At 44.2% G+C, this 18101-nt stretch overlaps 1 protein-coding gene across 5 annotated transcripts in view; it reads left to right on the top strand.

Moving 5' to 3' along the window:
* The window catches only part of C8H1orf159 (chromosome 8 C1orf159 homolog), a 637694-nt gene that overhangs the window by 77291 nt on the left and 542302 nt on the right, over nucleotides 1-18101 (top strand). For all 5 annotated transcript variants that reach the window (XM_069610081.1, XM_069610082.1, XM_069610080.1 and 2 more), the window contains exon 2: nucleotides 2425-2518. In XM_069610081.1, coding sequence (XP_069466182.1) covers nucleotides 2449-2518 — 70 coding nt within the window. In that variant the 5' untranslated portion in view covers nucleotides 2425-2448. The remainder of the gene's footprint in view (nucleotides 1-2424; nucleotides 2519-18101) is intronic.

Below are 18101 nucleotides of genomic sequence, written 5' to 3'. Positions count from 1 at the left end.
ACAAGGAAAAGGCTGCAGAACCCAGGTAACTGCAACCACATCCTACAATACTGATTATACTCAACCTTGTCACCATGGTTGACCAAGCACTAGTAGCTACGGACCTAGGAGCATGAGCCCTAGCTGATTTGGGACCTGCATCATATGCCGCCCTCATGAGACGGCCCAACCCATTTACCCATAACCCGCACCATGACCAAGGACTAAGACGGGCAAAGTGGGTCGAGGAGTTCGAGGACTTCCTAGGTGAAATTGGGCGAAAAGACTTGCCCAACAAAATGAACATTTTCACCAACCTGGCAGGAAAGGAATTAAAGAGCGTAATAAAGACGATTCCAGCACATGAAAGGACCACGTACCAATGCCTTCTCGCTGCAGTCAACAACAGGCTGATAATCAACCCCAACAAGGACTATGCTCACTACGCTTTCAATCAACGCGTGCAGCTTCCACATGAGTCCGTTAGTGAGTTTGTCATCCGCCTCCAGCAGGACATAATGGACTGTGACTTTGCCAACTTCAATGATGAGGAGGCAATACGGCTGAGGATCATAGAAGGGTGTACCTCGTCAATACTCAGGAAACACCTCCTCAAAAAGCCCCTGCCCCTAAATAAATAAAATACTCAACCTAGCGAATACGTTAGAGCGTGTAGACGCACAGGCAGCCGCCATCGAAAACAGAAATGGACGTTACTCCATTGCGGCCCTCACGGTAGGACAGACGGGATACTCTAAGCCTAAAGGACCCAGGAGGAGACGAGGACTTGGAAGCCCACGGCACCAAACCCTGAGCAACACACAATGCCACAGGTGCAGATTTGGGCTCCCACACAGACAACCATTCCCAGGAATCGGACGGAGATGCCGGCGATGTGGCCAAGAAAACCACTTCCAAGTGATGTGCAGAGTGAGACCGCCTACAAACCCTGCATGCCACCACCACCAACCCTGACCAGGCGGCCTGCACCATCAAGAGGGCCCAATGACTGGCCAGAACACACAAGGATCCAGGCACCGCTGCCCAAAGAGAGGTACCTGATACCACCGGTGGAACGGCCAGCCGTCATGGGGCCCCTTGAGGCCATGAACACTACCCCACCCGGACCACTCCGGCATGGGCACCCACTCCACCCAGAGTTCAGTAATCTAGGGCCTTAGGAGATGCCGGAACGGGAGGGGGGACACTGAAGCCTCAGTCAGCATCCGCAACATACAACATTATCAAACCAGAGAGTAAGCATACCCCCTGGGCAAGTCCCAAGCCCACTTCTTCCAGGGGGGGGAACAACACAGCCGGTACAAACAAAAGGACAGTCATGCTGCAACCCAACCCAGGGAAACTGCAGATTACCCGCCGCCATCTACCTGGTACAGAGTCCCGCCATAGGACACAGCCGTTTCAGCCATCGGACGGCACTACAATGCGCCCTCATCAACATCCACTACAGATCATTTGAAGTCACCCAGGTGAAGGACTATACGCCCGAGCAAGATACGGGAGAGACAAGGAAAGCCAAAGAAAGGACAGACCGCACAGATCCCATCATAGCGACAAGATGGGGAGGCATCGCACAAAGGTGGGAGAGTGGCGCAATTACTTCCCCGTGCCCACCTCTAGGGACGCCTATGCCATGGGTCTATTTAGGAGAGTCATTTGCTTTGGTTGGCCAAAATGCTGGGGGTGTTTTGCTCCTTTAAGAAACTCATTTGACCCCAATGTCATATGCCCACTCTTTTGCCTCCTGTCAGCCACTTGTGATGTTGGTGAATAGCTCTCTCTATGCTAACATAGGATGCCCCACATTTCATGCCACAATCCGTGCTACAGGTTGAAACGCCAGGGCTGGCTCCAAGTGACATGGGGCCTCCTGTTAGCACTGGAGAAATCTGGTACCGGCTCAGAATAGAACATCCTGGCCTTCAAAATAAAATAAATCTTGCTGTTTCAAGCCCTCCACCTGTTTCAAACATGCAACACTCTGTTTCACAATGTTGCTCCAGGGTTCCAAATTGAGATTTGATTATCAGGAGCTAAAACCAGTTCCTGGGTGTCGGGCATCACTCTGTAGGCAGGAGCTATTGCAGGGGAACCAGGAGCCACAAGAGATGCTACTTTAACTTATTGTCCATTTTAAATGTGTATTGGATGTGTACTAATTCTTTACTAACATTCTCAAATACTCAAAGTTTAAAGTCACATTTACATGTTTGGAAGGCATCAGTTGAACCTAAGAGCCAAAAGTAGCTCCTGGTAATTGTTGGTTTCAAGCTAACCAGTTTGTACTATGCTAGAAGCAGGAGTTAAATACCTCACAGTTCCCCTCAATTTCGAACTGTGTTGATCTTTCAGTATGTGTCCAGGTGTGCCATCTGTTGGGCGCTGTGACTGCTATTTTCTCTTACGTTTGCTTTCTTTTTAAAGGTGTCATCTTCCCTGGGCCATGGCATGGCCAAACGCCGCTTTGCTGCTGTCCAGGCTGACTCTGCAACTTGCTACAGAATCTGTCGGAAATCTGGTATGTACCACCTGAGGTTGGCTTGCGATACCCTGCAAAATGCAGTAGACAGACCCCACCCATGCTAACCCTACCAACAGGAGACCAACTCTCCCAAGTAAAAGGATTGTTGTATTGACCTGGTGTATGTATCTTGCCTGGTCAATCGCCTCTCAGCTCCTGAAACCGTTCAGAGGTTTTGGCCTAGGATAATTGGCTTAACTACCAAGCAGGTACTACCATGGATTCCCCATGCCTCTAAAAGGATGACGTGGCTGGGGAAGAGTCGGCCACATGTCAAGAAACCGGATGTGTGACTGACTACTCTACTCTACTCTACTCTAGGCTTGGCCCCGCCCCTCTGCATTATCGATTAATTATTTCCCTGTAACTCTCCATCCACCTCGATTCAGATTGTGAATCAAGCCAAAGTTCTATTGGTCATTTATGTGAAACTTCTCCCATCTGCTACGTTAGGACGTTACTGAGTCTTGTTTAGGTGATTGGAGCACGGTATTGCAAGTGTTTGTTGTTTCACATTTCCTCACGCTGAAAGTCACAGGCCACCCTACTTGCAGTTAGGGCATGATGTGTCATTTCAGCTAAAGACCTTCAAGTCTCTGCTTAACGTGTTCCAGTGCACTTGTCACTGATCACTCTTGCTCAATCTATTCACTAAAAGTGCTTACCTCATGAAGTACAGTAGGTTTCTGCCCCCTAAAGGTATGTTTGGTACTCTCAAAGTTGGTATGGCCAAGCCTTCCATTTCAAAAGCCTGTGCAGATCACCGGTGTTCATTGGTAGCAATGTTTTCCCATTAGCTGTGTCAATAGTACAATCAGTAGTGACTTTTTATGGTTTATTGCCCCCCTCACCCCACCCTAGCTGCATTGCTCTCCGCATTGCTCTCCTGTATCCACAGAGCAGAAGGGCTTGAGGTAGGTATGGCTGGGCTAATCCTTCCACCCTGCATGTCTGCACCAGTGTCTTCGTGTGGTACCTGGGACATTTTTTGTCTGGCTTCTCTAGCCCTTGCCTCAGTGCACTGTGCGGAGCAGGTCATATTTTGGTGCGTTGTCTCTCCTGACCTGAATCCAGAGGCGTAGGAGACACTGACGTTCTGGGGGAGGACAAGGCACAGTCTGGGTACGGTTAAGTTATTTCAATGTTTTAGAGAACATTACATCTTATTTCACTGTCTAAGAACCCCAATTACAATTTGAAAGAATATACATATGTACGTTGCCCTGCTTCGATATATGGCGGAATGTGGGGGAGTAGGGTGTGGGCAGGGGGATGTCGCTTGCTATTCTTATCTGCTTTGACTTTATCCCTTGTTGGGGTAGTTTAAACGTGGCGTTGAACACTATCAGAAGCCAAAGGAAGTGTGTCCTTTCCATCTCCCCAGTCGGGCCAAGCAAGGGTTGAATATACGTGGAGTACATGTGACCCTTCCACTCACAGTGGCTTTTTTGTGGCACACACTCCCTTTCTGCATGGATAGTTGTTTCTTGTATTAAATATCTCTAATTTCTGCCCACCCGCCTGGATCTATATGGAAAAAGTTGTGCCTACCTCCACCTAAATACCAGCTACCCTGACAGAATGTACAAGTGCTCAAGCATGGATACAGGAGATATATTGGAAGAAAAGGGGACGGTACAATGCAGATCACAGGGATCGAAATTAAAATTGGATTTGCAAACATATCATGTCCATTATTTATGACACCTTATGCTTTAAATATTGTATAGTATGTCTAAATTGTCCGAAATTCACAGAGTTAAATTCATACAGATGTGTTTGTTCAGCATCAGTTGTCTAGGGGGGGCTAAAAGTAGCTGCTGGTAGTTGTTGGTGTCAAGCTAACTATGCTCTTCTAGGCAACGGGCAGGACAATGCTGACAGTTTAGGTACTGTGATGTTAAATGAAATGCCCAAGATCATGCACTATGTTTAAGTGGCAATCACGGGATTTAAACCCAGCCTATAATGTCTGGGCTTGGCCAAATTCTTTGCCACTTTTTGTAGTAATACAGCAAGGTGCACTTTTTTGTTGAATGTTTGACTTTCAAGAATGCAAAACATTTCCCGTTTCAAAAGTACACAAACTAACATGATTATTTAAAACAATTTAAACCCTTTAAAAACATATTCTGTAAAAGGAGCATGATGATGGGAGCTTTATTTTTTTCATCATTAGCCAAGACTAGAAGTCCCACAATCCTAGTTGTTTTAAGACCCAAAAATATACTTTGAAGATTTAAATATAACCAGAAAAAGATGCTGCACGATAGGATCACCTAATTGTAGCTAGTGTTTGACACAAACTAATCCATTGTTATTTATGATGTGACGAACATTTGAAATTCTAAAAATAAAAACAATTTTTGTAGAAAATAAGTAGTCCTTAAAATAAGCTTGAGCCACATGCTCACATGTCTTCTGTTTAGGACCATTCCCCTTAAATCGCAGTCGCGATTAGAAACGGCAAGCAATAGACTACATACAGCCACCAGAAAGTAAGCAGGAAAAACATTTGGCCAGAGACTGTACTTTACTATATAGAAAGATAAAATGATGTTTCCAGGATCACCGTATCGTCCAGTGGTAAAGCCAGGATATAGGCCTTATTGGTTCCACTGTTTTGAATTTGGCTAACTAAGCACTTGTCGTGACTAACATGTTCTAAATTGGAGTTGGCTGCCCAGTTTTTACAACACTTATTTGGAAGAACAGAGCTCTAGACCTGAAATATGATGATGCTTTGTAAGCACGTGCCGACGCAGGTCCTTTGTTTTGTAGCATGCTAAGTGTCAATATTACGGAAGCTTATATACACCATTTTATAAACCTTAAAAAGGCTGGTTCTGATTTGCTGGGATTTGGCATTGTGTTGTGCCGTAGGAGCTCTCTGCAACAACTTATCAATATGCTTTTCATATTTGGTTTTTGCATGTGATAAATATGTTCCACATATGGCGAAAAACGACAGAGTGTGCTATATTGAACTCACAAACTTAGCACTACAGTGAAGACCGAACATGTCAAAAGATTCATTGATTAGCTCAGCACTAAGTTGCCAAGCAGCCTCAGCATTGCACTTCACAATTCCATGGCATGTGTAATTAGATTTATTTTGTCAAATATGTGCCCATCTCCCTTCTTGATGCGGGGGGGGAACAGTGTTTGCTAAGGCAGTCCTGGTACACCTAGAGGCCTGGATCCTGTAGGTGGGGTCCCTAAGTCACTTACAGGCTGGGTTTCGGCAAAATGTTAGCACTATGGACCAATGTCTTATGTTATAATTAATCACATAAAAAGAAGTCGCGTTTAGGAATAGGAGTGTATATGCCACCTTCGTTGATCTAACAACGGCTTTCGATAGTGTCCCGCAAGTTCTACTATGGACGGTATTAAAGGATCTGGGGATGCCATCGTCCATCTCGAGAGCTATCCAGTTATTGTATGCAGATAATGGTGTTGTAATAAGGCATTCCCTCAATGGGTGAAAAACGTGCAGAGTAAATGTTGAAGTTAGCGTAAAGCAGATTTGCATCCTGGCCCCTACCCTATTTTGGGGTATGTGTAATGCCACCACACTGTAGCAGACATATTAATTAGTCTGTCTTTATATAGCAGATCATTAACTCATATTGGTAAAAATCAACAATTTAGTCATCATGTGATACAGTATTTAAAAAAAATAGTATATGCAAAATTACAACAAAGGAGCCTACAGTCTCAATATTTTTAACTCGTATAGAACTCTTGTAGGTTACTCCAAGGGTCTATTCTTGAGGTTAGTATACAGTGACTTCGTGTGTTGTTTTATTTCAATACACTTTTATACGTCGACACTATTGGTGTTTCCAGCATGAGCGATGTCTGCACAATGATTACAGAGCTTTCATATGAATTGCTTCTCTCATGCTTTCCTCAGGACTGGTAGACGAAAGCGAATTCCCCGACTTCTTTTTTCACAATTCCAACTTCTATCTTGATATTTTGCCCTGGCAGCTATTAAAATAGTCATTGGGAATTCCCATCAAGTCCCATGACCCCCTTCATCGATGTTGGAATGAGAATAATAAACCAGTATTTCGAGGGCAATAATATCTGTCTAATGTGGGTACTTCTGTTCTAGCATAGCCACAGAACACATTTGAACCATACCATGCAGAATTCAGGTATAAAGACAGGGTACAGATTAGTAGCAATAGCCCAGCATAGACACAGAACTCCGATTAGCATCCTCACAGTATGTACACATGCAGAAGCATGAATACAGAGGACAGATGTGAAGCAACAAGGAAGATACAGATTAGAAGTTATCAGAAGTGTGCACACATCTGAACATTGAATCAGCTTAGAAGAGGACCATGGTTTGCAAATGATGCTGTCAAGATACATTTCACATTCGGGTGTGCAATATACCAATGGTCACTACGATCATATCAAAGAAACACTGTAGCAAATTAAACCACGAGTAAGAATTATTTGAAGAAGGAACTAAATCCTCTTAAGGGGCTGACCATTTTGAAATATTTAGGGACTGGTCATTTTGACCATTTAGGCAGTATCAGATCAAATGAGTTTGCCCAGCATGAAACACGTTGGTTAAGTGGCGAAGCTAGGATTTGAGCCCAATCTGCAAATTCTTCAATCAATAAAAACCATTTCTGGTTCTAGACATAAAACAAGGTGCAATTATTTGTGAATTATTGACTTACGTAAACTGAATGCTGTTTTGAGGACCTGATTTGGAAAATTACATGATAAATAAGTATGGCAATATTTTGAAGATATCATTATAGGATAATGTAATGCAAAAGCAGGACAGAATAATTTAAGATTTTCACCATCTTAAATGCAAGTTGGTAAGTAGCGAAATAATTTACATGAGCCAAAAAAGATCTCCTCAGAATTTTAATACTGTTTTTTAAAGATGTAAATAAAACCCGACAAAATAGACTGTGTGAAAGTTCTCCTGTTTAGTTTTTGACACATGATTTCAGATTATTATTAACTCTGTAAAGACTGTTTTAAATTGTAGAAAAATGCCATGTGGTTTTTGTGTGAAATATGTATACCCGAAAGAAAGCATGCCAGAAGCATGTATGTGCAATGTGCTAATTTGTAAATAGTACAGACTTCTTTCTGCAGCAAAGTGGTGCTCTGCAAGGCGATACAGTAAGAGGGCACACTAATATGATATACTTCAATAATAAGAAATGACCATTAAGGAAGACTTGGAAGAACATGCTGAGACTGGTACAGTTGGATTACAGGAAGAGGATACCGGTTAGGGAGACAAAGGCCTTTGACAACCTGTCTGGGACCCCCTTCAAATTGGGTAAAAATGCTATCAAATTTGAGAAGGCAAATCTTTTCACTGAAGACAACTTGAGAAAACACAACCTGTGAAGATATTGGTTAAAGACCTAAGGTACTCCCTAAACGCTTAATTTAGGACCTCTGCAGTCTTGTGTGTCTGATGTAGTGCGTGCAGGTGAGTGGTGTGTAGTTTACGCCCAGTAATGATCTCATGAGGGCTCAGGTGGTGCTCTTTCCCTGGCTGATTTCTCAAATAAAACAGCACCAAAAGCAGGCAGTGCAGCCACCATTTTCTTACATCGTTGCACATCTTGGCCAGCTGTGTCTTAAAGACCCCGTTCAACCTTTCCATGATTACTTTGGCCTATGCTTGATTCCCAAGAGCGAAGTAATTTCTGCAAACAACTCATTAAAAAAATCGGTTCCATCGTCGGATTTCAAGACCTCACAAATTCCCCACTGTGGAAATACCTCTCTCACCAGAAATGTTGCTACAGACTTTGCATCAAGATGTACGCGGGGACCAACCTCAAGCCACCAGGAGAATGGACAAAAAGGTACTGGTAATTTTTACACTTCATGCGCATATCCACAAAGCCGATATGGAGCCTCCGAAAAATTCCCCTTACTGACCTCATGGTGTTTCCACAATTGAATTCCTTACAAACTATACAGTTCACTATGAATCTACTTACCTGTTCCTGGAGGTTTGGTATTAACCATTCCTCCTGGAGCTTTGTTGCAATTTGTCATCGAGGTGTGAAACGGAAAGTGCAGTAGCTCGAGAGCCACAAAGAACACCTCTACAGGCATTACTACCTTTACCTTCCCCATCAGCTCCTGTCTTCACAGCACATCCTTGGGCGAGGGGGCACGTCCTCTCTTTGCCCAAAGCGCCTTTTCCTCTTTAGGAGCTTTTCTCTGCATCTCTATGATTTGAAGCACCGGGACTGCAGTATGTGGGGCTGGTAACTGTACCTGCTGGGACACGGCTTCGATTTTCTGGGAATCTGTAAATGGCATATCGGCATCTTTCTTCGCTGCCCTGTCTGCGGCATAATTTCCAAGTGCTATAGGGTTAGTATGATTAGTATGTGCAGCGTACTTTACAAGGCCTACCTCTGTGGGCAGAGTTAACGCTTCGATTAGTCTGGATAGCAGTGCAGCATGCTGGACAGGGTTCTGTCATCTTTGTATCATACTTTGTATGACAAAGTGCTTTTTTTTTGTCGAGGTGTTCTTATTACTCTTGACCTTTTGCAATCTCCATCGGCCCACCCCAGGAGCCTTTTTCAATCTCTTTCTGGACTTTTTTCTCCTCCTTCTGATCATTCTCTTAAGTCCACCTTAATTACATCTGACTTTGCTTATTACTTTACTTCTAAAGTGGCTACTCTTCGTGCTGTGATTGTTTCATACTTAACTCCTTCCTCACAACTGTCTTCTTCATTATCAATTGCTGTTACCTCTTTCTCTCCAATTTCAAATTTGGACACTAATTTGCTTCTTTCACAGGCCCACCACACTGCTTCACCTAATGACCCTATTGCTTCTTCTCTTATCTCCAAAATCTATCCTTCTCTTCACTCTTATCTTATAAATCTTTTCAATATTTCTCTTCATACTTCTATATTCCCTCTTTCATTCAAGCATGCTACTATTCTTCCAATTCTGAAAATCCTTCTTTTGGATCAGTCTTCTCCTTCTACTTTCTAAGCCACTGTAATGGCTTGTTTACACTCGGGTATCCTCTCTTGTCTCTGAAAAATCAATTCTTCCCCTTTTCCAGTCTGGGATTCGTCCTTCTCCTGCTGAAACTGCTCTCCTTTCGGTTTCTGACTCTTTGCTTAATGCTCACTATTATGAACACATGTCTATTCTTATTCTTTTGGATCTCTGTGCTGCCTTTGACACAGTGGATCATGCTTTAATGCTAAAGTCTATTTTTTCCTTTAGATTCTTTGTATCTGTGCTAGCTTGATTTCATTCTTATTTATCTAATCCGTCTCATGGGCTGGTGCTTGCTTAGTCTGTCCCTCTTTCTCATGGTGTTCCACAGGGTTCTGGTCTTGGTCCTTTTGTTCTTTCTCTTTACATGTTCCCACTTGCTGCTATTATTTCATCTTTTTGGTTATCTCACCACCTTTATGCAGATTATACCCAGCTCTTTTTGTCCTTCTCCTCTTTCACACCTGCTATTCATAGCAATCTTTCATCCTACCTTTGTGCCATTAGGACTTGGATGTCTGATCACGTTTTTGTTCTTAATGCTTCATAAACTGAGTTTCTTTTCTTTCCAGCTTGTAACATTCTCCCACCCCCCGATCCTTTGTTTTGTTTCCTCCTACTCAACGTCTGATTTCTACTACTGCGCGCAGTCTTGGTCTTTATCTTGATACAGATCTTTCCTTTTGTATCATATTTCTATTACTTTGACTTTTTTATTTTTTATTATTTCTATTACTTCTCGCTCTTGTCGCCATCATCTCTTTAATATTCGTATAGTCGGCCTTTTCTTACTTTTAGTACCACTATACCTCTGATACCTCTGATTTCATCATCCCTTAAGTACCTGCATTAAGGGCCTTGCGTAACTAGTGTAGTGAAAGATCTAAAATAGTTACAAAGACCCAAAAACTGTTGCGTTTGTTTTACCGTCACTGGGTGAGGCGTATTGTGGACTGTGGTGGCTCTCTCTGGCATTACCCTCCTTCCTGCAAACTATATCACTTGCCCCAAATATACTACCTCTGTTTGGCAGTACTGCAATTTTTCTTTGTTCACTTTGTACCCCTTCTCCGCAAGCAGGACGGGGGGGGAAGAGTTATTGAATCTCCTCGAGACTGCTCTTCTGAAGTGCTACAGTTTAGCAAATCATCCACTGACTGGATTACTGTACTGGATACATGTACATTTGCCAAATCCATCTGAACCATCCTGTTAAAAACATTGAGATTCAACCTTATGTGCTTGAATCTCTGACCACGATACGTAAACGTAAACCCTGCGCAATGAAAAAAGAAGTGCAGAAACTACTTGGAAAAATCACCCCTCAGACCTGAACAAAGAAAAATTCTTAAACATCTCTAATAGTAAAAAAAAAATGTCATTATCCATTTTAAAAGTAACACCTATAATGACAGAATTAATAAAGCCAACTCTGGAACGAAAGAACTGTTCATCAACCTTAGAGAATTAGAATCTCCTATACCACCACCAGAAACTTTTACCAAAGATACGGACTGGTGCACAAACATACAAAAAGCACTGCTGGACAAAATCTCTTCTTGAAGTGAAAATTGAAACCCAAAAAATTAGCCTCACTTCTGCTCTACAACTCCATAAATCCCAGGACTCTCATTCCAACCCCTGTAGCAAATGTGTTACAGGGATTTGAATGAGTGTCCTGGGAATCATGGAGTGATGGACTCATAAATAAGTTTGCTCCTGTCACCATCCGTGAAGTAAAGGGCTTAATAGCCAGTCTCAAACCATCTAGATACCAAGGGGATATTTGCCCCGCATCAATCATCATAGTGGCAGGGGGGGACCTTGCGCCGTTTATCACCACCCTTATAAATGCATTGTTCAAAACGAGTACGGTCCCAACCAATCTGAAAGATGCCTGGGTTCTCCCACTTTAAAAAAAAAACAACAACCTGGATCCTAATATTCCAACTACAGACCCATAACCACAGTACCTTTCTTAATGAAAATCCTAGACAGGGCAGCATACTTACAAATTCAGGAACATCTTGAATCTAATAATCTCCTTGGCCTGCAACAATCCGGCTTTAGACCCAGACACGGCACAGAATCGGCATTAAAAATACCCAAAAGCTCAAATGGATGACCTAAAAGATAAAGGCAATTCAACCCTCCTCCTATTACTAGACTTAATTGCCTCCTTTGATTTAGTTAATCATCAAGTCCTCTGCAAAAACCTCTCTTCAGCAGCCCATTTCTCTGCCAAAGCCACTACGTGGATAAAATCTGTGTTGGACAATGGGACCATGAGGGTATTTGCACTGACTGTGTCTGCTGATCCTGCACCTGTCTCCTGCAGAGTTACACAGGGCCCCTGCGTCTCCCTGATACGCTACAACATCTTTCCAAGCAACTTTTCGACAAACTCGACAATTTGGGTGTCACCTACACTAACTATGCACATGACACCCAAATCCTCATCCCCAATAAAGGCAACTATGAATGACTTGAAACTGCTTAACAAAATCTACCTAATCATTCGAGCATGAATGGCTACACACAGCCTTTGTCTTAATGACAACAAGACTGAGTTACTTCTCATCGGATCCCAAACAAGATTGAACGAACTAAACAGCCAGTTCAAATCTTTCAACATGGATGGCAATAACATAAGTCTCCAAGGAAGTGAAAACGCTTTGTATCTATCTTGACTCCTCACTGACTCTGACTAGACAAGTCAATGCTACAGCATCTGCCACATCCTACGCCTGTAAATTAATCGATGCTTGCAGACCATTCCTGTCGACAGCAAGCTGCACGTCCTTGGCTAGAGCATTTATACTTTCTATTGTAATGCCTTGTACCTAGGAACCAACAAGCATAATGTAATAAAACTGAAAATACTTCAAAACAATGCGTTAAGAACTGTGCTCACTATCCCTAGAACTCACCATATCTCGACACCAAAATGCAACACCCACTTGCTATCAGTCAAAGACAGAATTGCATTCAAAACTTTAGCACTCGCTCATAAATGCCTTTCCAACTCAGCTCCCAAATACCTTGCATGCAAATTCACAAGAAACCAATCTGACTGACCTACTAGGTGTATCCACAAACATTGCCTTAAGGTTCTGAGACACAAGTAACAGAAATCAGGGGGCAGTAGTTTTCCTGTGCGAGCTTCTAAATTATGGAATTCCTTACCGGTAGCCCTAAGAGCAGAACCATCACACGGGTGTTTCAGGAAAAATGTGAAAACTTCACACAGGAGACACCATAATGGGTTTCTCGTTAATTCGAGATTTGTCTGTGATGCATCTGCAACATCCTCTTTTGCACATTACTGTACCTGCCTATCCTGTTACCTTATTATATATTGTCATGTTACCTCATTGCGTATTCAACCTGTCTGCGTTAAATTTGTCACCCCCTCTATTGCACTGCACCTATCCTTCATGTAACCTTATTGTGTAACCCTTTGTAATGCAACCTTATTGTGTGACCCTTTGTAATGCGCCCAGTTACCTAAGGGTTAGGTGTGCTATATGAATAAACAAACAAGAATCTGGGTATAAGGGTACTGATAAAAAATGTATTTTTTTAAATCACTGTGAAGTAGGTTGGCCTAGTAGGCATATCACAGAGAATGGTGGCAGGATTCGGTTCTACCAGAAATTCCACCTCAACAATATTCTTGAGGGGGTGCAAATCCTGGACCATCCTCCAACTGGACCTCTTTGCTTTCTTCACAGGGTAGATTTCCATGTTATATAGGGACACAGATTATATTATGCCATGCTTCAAAAACACCATAATGGTCTCGAAAATCCCTTTGTCTGCCTCTCTAGACATGGGGTACTGCTTAACCTGTGGTAATAGTGCACCAGGTTTACATTTTATTTGCACTGCTCCAAAACTCTTTAGCATCCCCACATCATCAGGATTGCTGTTCCATAAATGGTCGGGCACCTTTTCCAAATCCTCTTTTCAATGTGGCGAAGTTTTTATAACGATGAGCATTATCTGTGGTACTTCCCTTAGCTCTATAGCTACCTGGCAAGGCACCCCAATCTCAAAAACCATCTACCCTGTGTCTTCGAACAATTGCTAATCAGACACATCCCTTAGCGACAAGGTCAGATTGGTGCACAGCACTGTGCTCCATTCGCCACCTTTCTCATCTGTGCCTGAGAGAACAATCCTGTTCTTCTTGATCACTACATCCTCTAAGAGAATTGTGACAATGGTGCCTGGGGTTACCTCCTGCAGCACAACAGACCGAAACAAAATCTCAGTCGGTACCCGTAAAGTCTGATTTCTGATTCTCAGGACCCAACTCAACAAAACATTACCCCATAAAAAAACAAAGTTGAATCTACAGACGCTACCCCCGCCCCCATTTGCGCTTTTGCTACATTATACATGCAAACACTCTGCTTCTCTTAACGCATACAAACCTGGAGTCGAGCATAATATACCTTCCTCCGTGAAAACAATCGACATTTGAAGCTGGCTCAGGATATTGCAGCCCAAAAGATTCACTGGGCTATTTGTACAGTAAAACAAATGAGCAGATACATTTTATTTACCTATCTTGATACTTAGATCTTCAGTGTAAGGAACCAACAAGATATCTCCATCGGTTTACCCTACAATGGGAACTTGCATTCCTTAATGCAAGATTTTATCGGCCATGAATGAGAACGTTTGATCACCTAACTGTACACCTATTTGTGGTACCTCTACCGGATCAGTGGTAGCAGACAGGACTGGGCACATCAGAGATCCCTGTGTGCTAGCCTACTCTTGGTACATATTGGCACCAGTCAGCGAAAAGGACTCCCTCCAATAACACTTGTTCCTGTGTAATGAGTAACCGTTCTTTGGGAAAACTTATTTTTCTCCCATGTCTATACCGGTGCCTGTGCTGGCATGGTCGGTCTTATCCCATAGGTGGTCTGTGCAGCCCCAGTCGCGATGTTCTGTTCAACCCGTACCTGCTGCGATTGCACAGAGCCTGGAGCATATGGCGGGGTCGGGGATTGCATCTGCTCAGCTCCCACATTAAAATACTGTGACCTGTCTCGACAATATTGTGACATGTGAGAACAACGGTTACAGGTAAGTAACTTGTTCCGTCCCATCCTTCCACACGACCAACACTGAATCTCATGCAGCCCTACATAGTTATTTCCCATTGGCTTATTAAACCGGGCCCCATTCCTCCAAACCCGCCAAATGACACAATTCCTTGTGGAAATCCTCCCCTACCCACTAGGATACCCCCTCATTTGTTTTGGACTGGGCCATACCCATTCATCCACCCCTGTGTCATACCCGATTCACCATGTTCCTGTTGCCCCAATTGTCCTTGCTGTCCTTCCATGGAAAGAGTTATCACTGCCCCTTCCAAACAGATTTTCACTTACTTTTTCTGAACAAGCTTGGCCTCTGCCTTTTGTGCCTGCTCTATACTTTCCTTTTCTTGCCTCCTTTTACAAAAATGCACAATATGTGCCTGAATTTACAGCCATCTCTTGGCCTCCATCCCTACTACTTTATCCTTGCCCCTGTTCACCCCTGACAAGGTTTCTAGACAAGTCCAATCTATGTAAGTCTGGTCAAAGCAGGTGCTCCCCCTGCTCTTCCAGAACCATCAAGGACCACATCGACACACTTGTTCCATGCTTGGCCATTTCTGCAATCACTCCTTTGCCACTGGAACGTTCCCTTCCCCCTCTTAAGCACCCGTCTTCTTTTTTCCATATAACTTTTTATTGGCATTTTCGAACGTTTCCAACATATTTTATCCCCCCATACTTCCTCCCTCTGTAGTCCGATCTTGCTCCCTCCTTAGACTCCCTCTCCCCTTCTTCCGTGCCCCTTATCGCCTATAGTTCTTGGTTCCCACTATGATGAAAAGAAACATTCTATTTAAATGTCCACAAGCTTGTTCCCCTAACAGCCAATGTCTGCTTATGTTCACAATAGTCCCAAAAGTCTCATTCTACTCTGGCACGAGGCCCTCCCTGGCTCCTTTCTGTAGGAACCCCAACACCAGGGACCAATCTGCCAAAAATCCTCGATGGTCTCCTTGTAGGGAATAGGTTACCCATTCCAGGGCTGCATAATTGCAAATCTTACCCACTGATTCAAGTTCCGTGGGCGGTTCCTTTGATCTCCATGTTTGAGCCACCACCAATGCCCCCGCCATCATAAAGATCACATATACTTTCCATTCTCCTCTCGTGGATAGTTCTTCCAATGTTCCTCCCAGGCCCAAGATTGTCAAACCTCTATTACCCCCTCCCCACACTTCCAGGGTTTCCACTACTGCTTCCTGTATTACACCCCAATACTCTTGGATTCGTGGGCATTCACACCAAATATGCTTCCAGGATCCCTCCTTCCACATTGCCTACAACATAAGTTAGATACTGTTGGGTAAAATGTATGATTTTATTCCGGGGTTAGGTGCGATTGTAGCATAAGTTTTACCCATATTTCCTGAATTTGAAGGGACCTAGCTAATTTAGGAATATTAGTCCACAACTGTTTCCACTTTTTCTTGTGCACCCCCTTCTTAAGTAGCCCTCTGCCGATCCTTCGTCTCCAGGAAACTATTGCCCGATCTCCATCACTCCTTTCCTGGGCAAGCTCCTGGAAAAGCTGGCCATCTCCCAGCTTAACCTGCATACTGAATCTGTTGGTTGTCTCCATGACCACCAGCCTCGCTTCAGACCAGCCAGAAGCAAGGAAGCTGCTCTCCTGAACACCTGTGAAGACTTGCTCTCTAATCTTGATTCTAATCTTCCTTCTGTCCTATTCTCCTTTATCTTTCCTCTGCTTTCGACACAGTCAACCACGCCATCCTGCTGAATCGCCTCCGTGACAACCTCCGTATCTCTGGTCAGGTCCTGGCCTAGTTGACCTCCTTTCTCACTGATCGACCCTCCCAGGTCCAACTTTCATCTTTCCTTGCTTCTATCTCTTTCTACTTGTGGTGTTCACCAGGGGTCTACACCCAGCTCTCCCTCAGGCTCCCCTAACCCACTTCTGCTCTCATACAAGACTGCCCGACTGCCTGTCCGCAATTCAGGAATGATGTGCCTCCAACGATCTCTGCCTTAATGCCAGTAAGACCGATATCCTCCTCATTGGGACATCTGCTCCCTCCTTTCCTCTCTCACTCTGGCCGCCCACATTGGGCCCTCTACCTGCTCCTTCCAGGGAGGCTATGGACCTTGGGGGGGTCTTCAACTCCACCCTCTCCTTCTATTCTCACATTTCTGACATCGCTAAGAAGTCACACTTTCAGCTGAACCTCCTCAGAGGTATTCTTCCTTTTCTCACCTTGCCCCAGAAGCTTACTGTCTCCAGAGCCCTGGTCCTCTCTTAGCTGGACTACTGTAACGGCCTCTTTCTAAATCTACCTGCCTCTACTCTCCGCCCTTTACAACCTATCAAGAACAGGACTGCAAGACTTGTCCTTGTCCTTGGCCTCAAGCCCAGGGGTCGTATAGCTCCAGCACTGAAATCTCTCCACTGGCTCCCCGTGGCTGCAAGGATCCAGTTCAAGGCCCTTTGCATTGTCCACAAGGCTTTCTGGTACTGGGGGCCGCACTACCTCCAACGTTCTCTTCCAAAGCATCTTCTTCCTCGAGCCCTCTGCTCATCCATGTCCAACTCTCTGAGGGTCAGACGCTTCTCCAGATAGAGGTGGGGGGTATATCTCTTTCCTCTGCTGGGGCTTCCCTCCGGAACAGCCTCCCTGCCTCTCTCAAACTTGAGCAGGACCACCTCTGGTTCCGGAAGCAACTCAAAACCTTCCTCTTCGCTTCCACTTTCTCTCTCCCTTGCTGATGTCCCTGACTGCTCCCCGCATAGGTCACCTGGCCACTCACGGAACTTCGGCTCCAGGCCCCTGCATGTCCAGTTGCCCTTGCACTGCCTCTGGGCCTCCCTCGCACTTATGGGTCTGTATCTGCAACCCTACAGTCCCCCGATACTCTGCACTTCCGCAGCACTTATGAGCTACCTGCACTTTCCACCCCTAAACCTCCACACACGCTTGCGCAATCTGAATGACACAAAGACTAGTAAGATTGTTGTTTTTGTCCTCCCTCTGTCCTCCCTTGTCTTGTCGCGCCTAGAAACACTTGTGTAAAGGCATGTTATAAATGACTTATCAAAGTCGTGCTGAACTTCCGTGGGGAGTCCCTTCTTTAAAATGCGGCAAAAAATCACCATATTCTTGTCCCACTCTTCTGCAGTTTCTGCCCATCATATGTCCTGAATTATCTGCATGGTGTGCGGCAGGATCATCCTCTAAGTTCATTGTTCTCGCTAAAATAGAATTGAAATCCATCGTATCCGAATATATAATACTGGGGGACCCCCATATCTGCGCCCTGTAATTATTAAAACCTGCTCCATCATGAGCATTTGAATCCAACTGAACTCCTGGAAACCCCTCTCTCCTCCAAAGCTTGCCTGGCCGTTCCTACCAATTAGAGCCGTTAATAAGATGTTCATATCCCGTATGGTCAACATGACA

This window comes from Ambystoma mexicanum, chromosome 8 (assembly GCF_040938575.1).
Source record: "Ambystoma mexicanum isolate Mex_15411 chromosome 8, UKY_AmexF1_1, whole genome shotgun sequence".
NCBI lineage: Eukaryota > Metazoa > Chordata > Amphibia > Caudata > Ambystomatidae > Ambystoma > Ambystoma mexicanum.
Note: the sequence above shows the minus strand (reverse complement) of the source record. Positions and strands in the feature narration are given on the sequence as shown.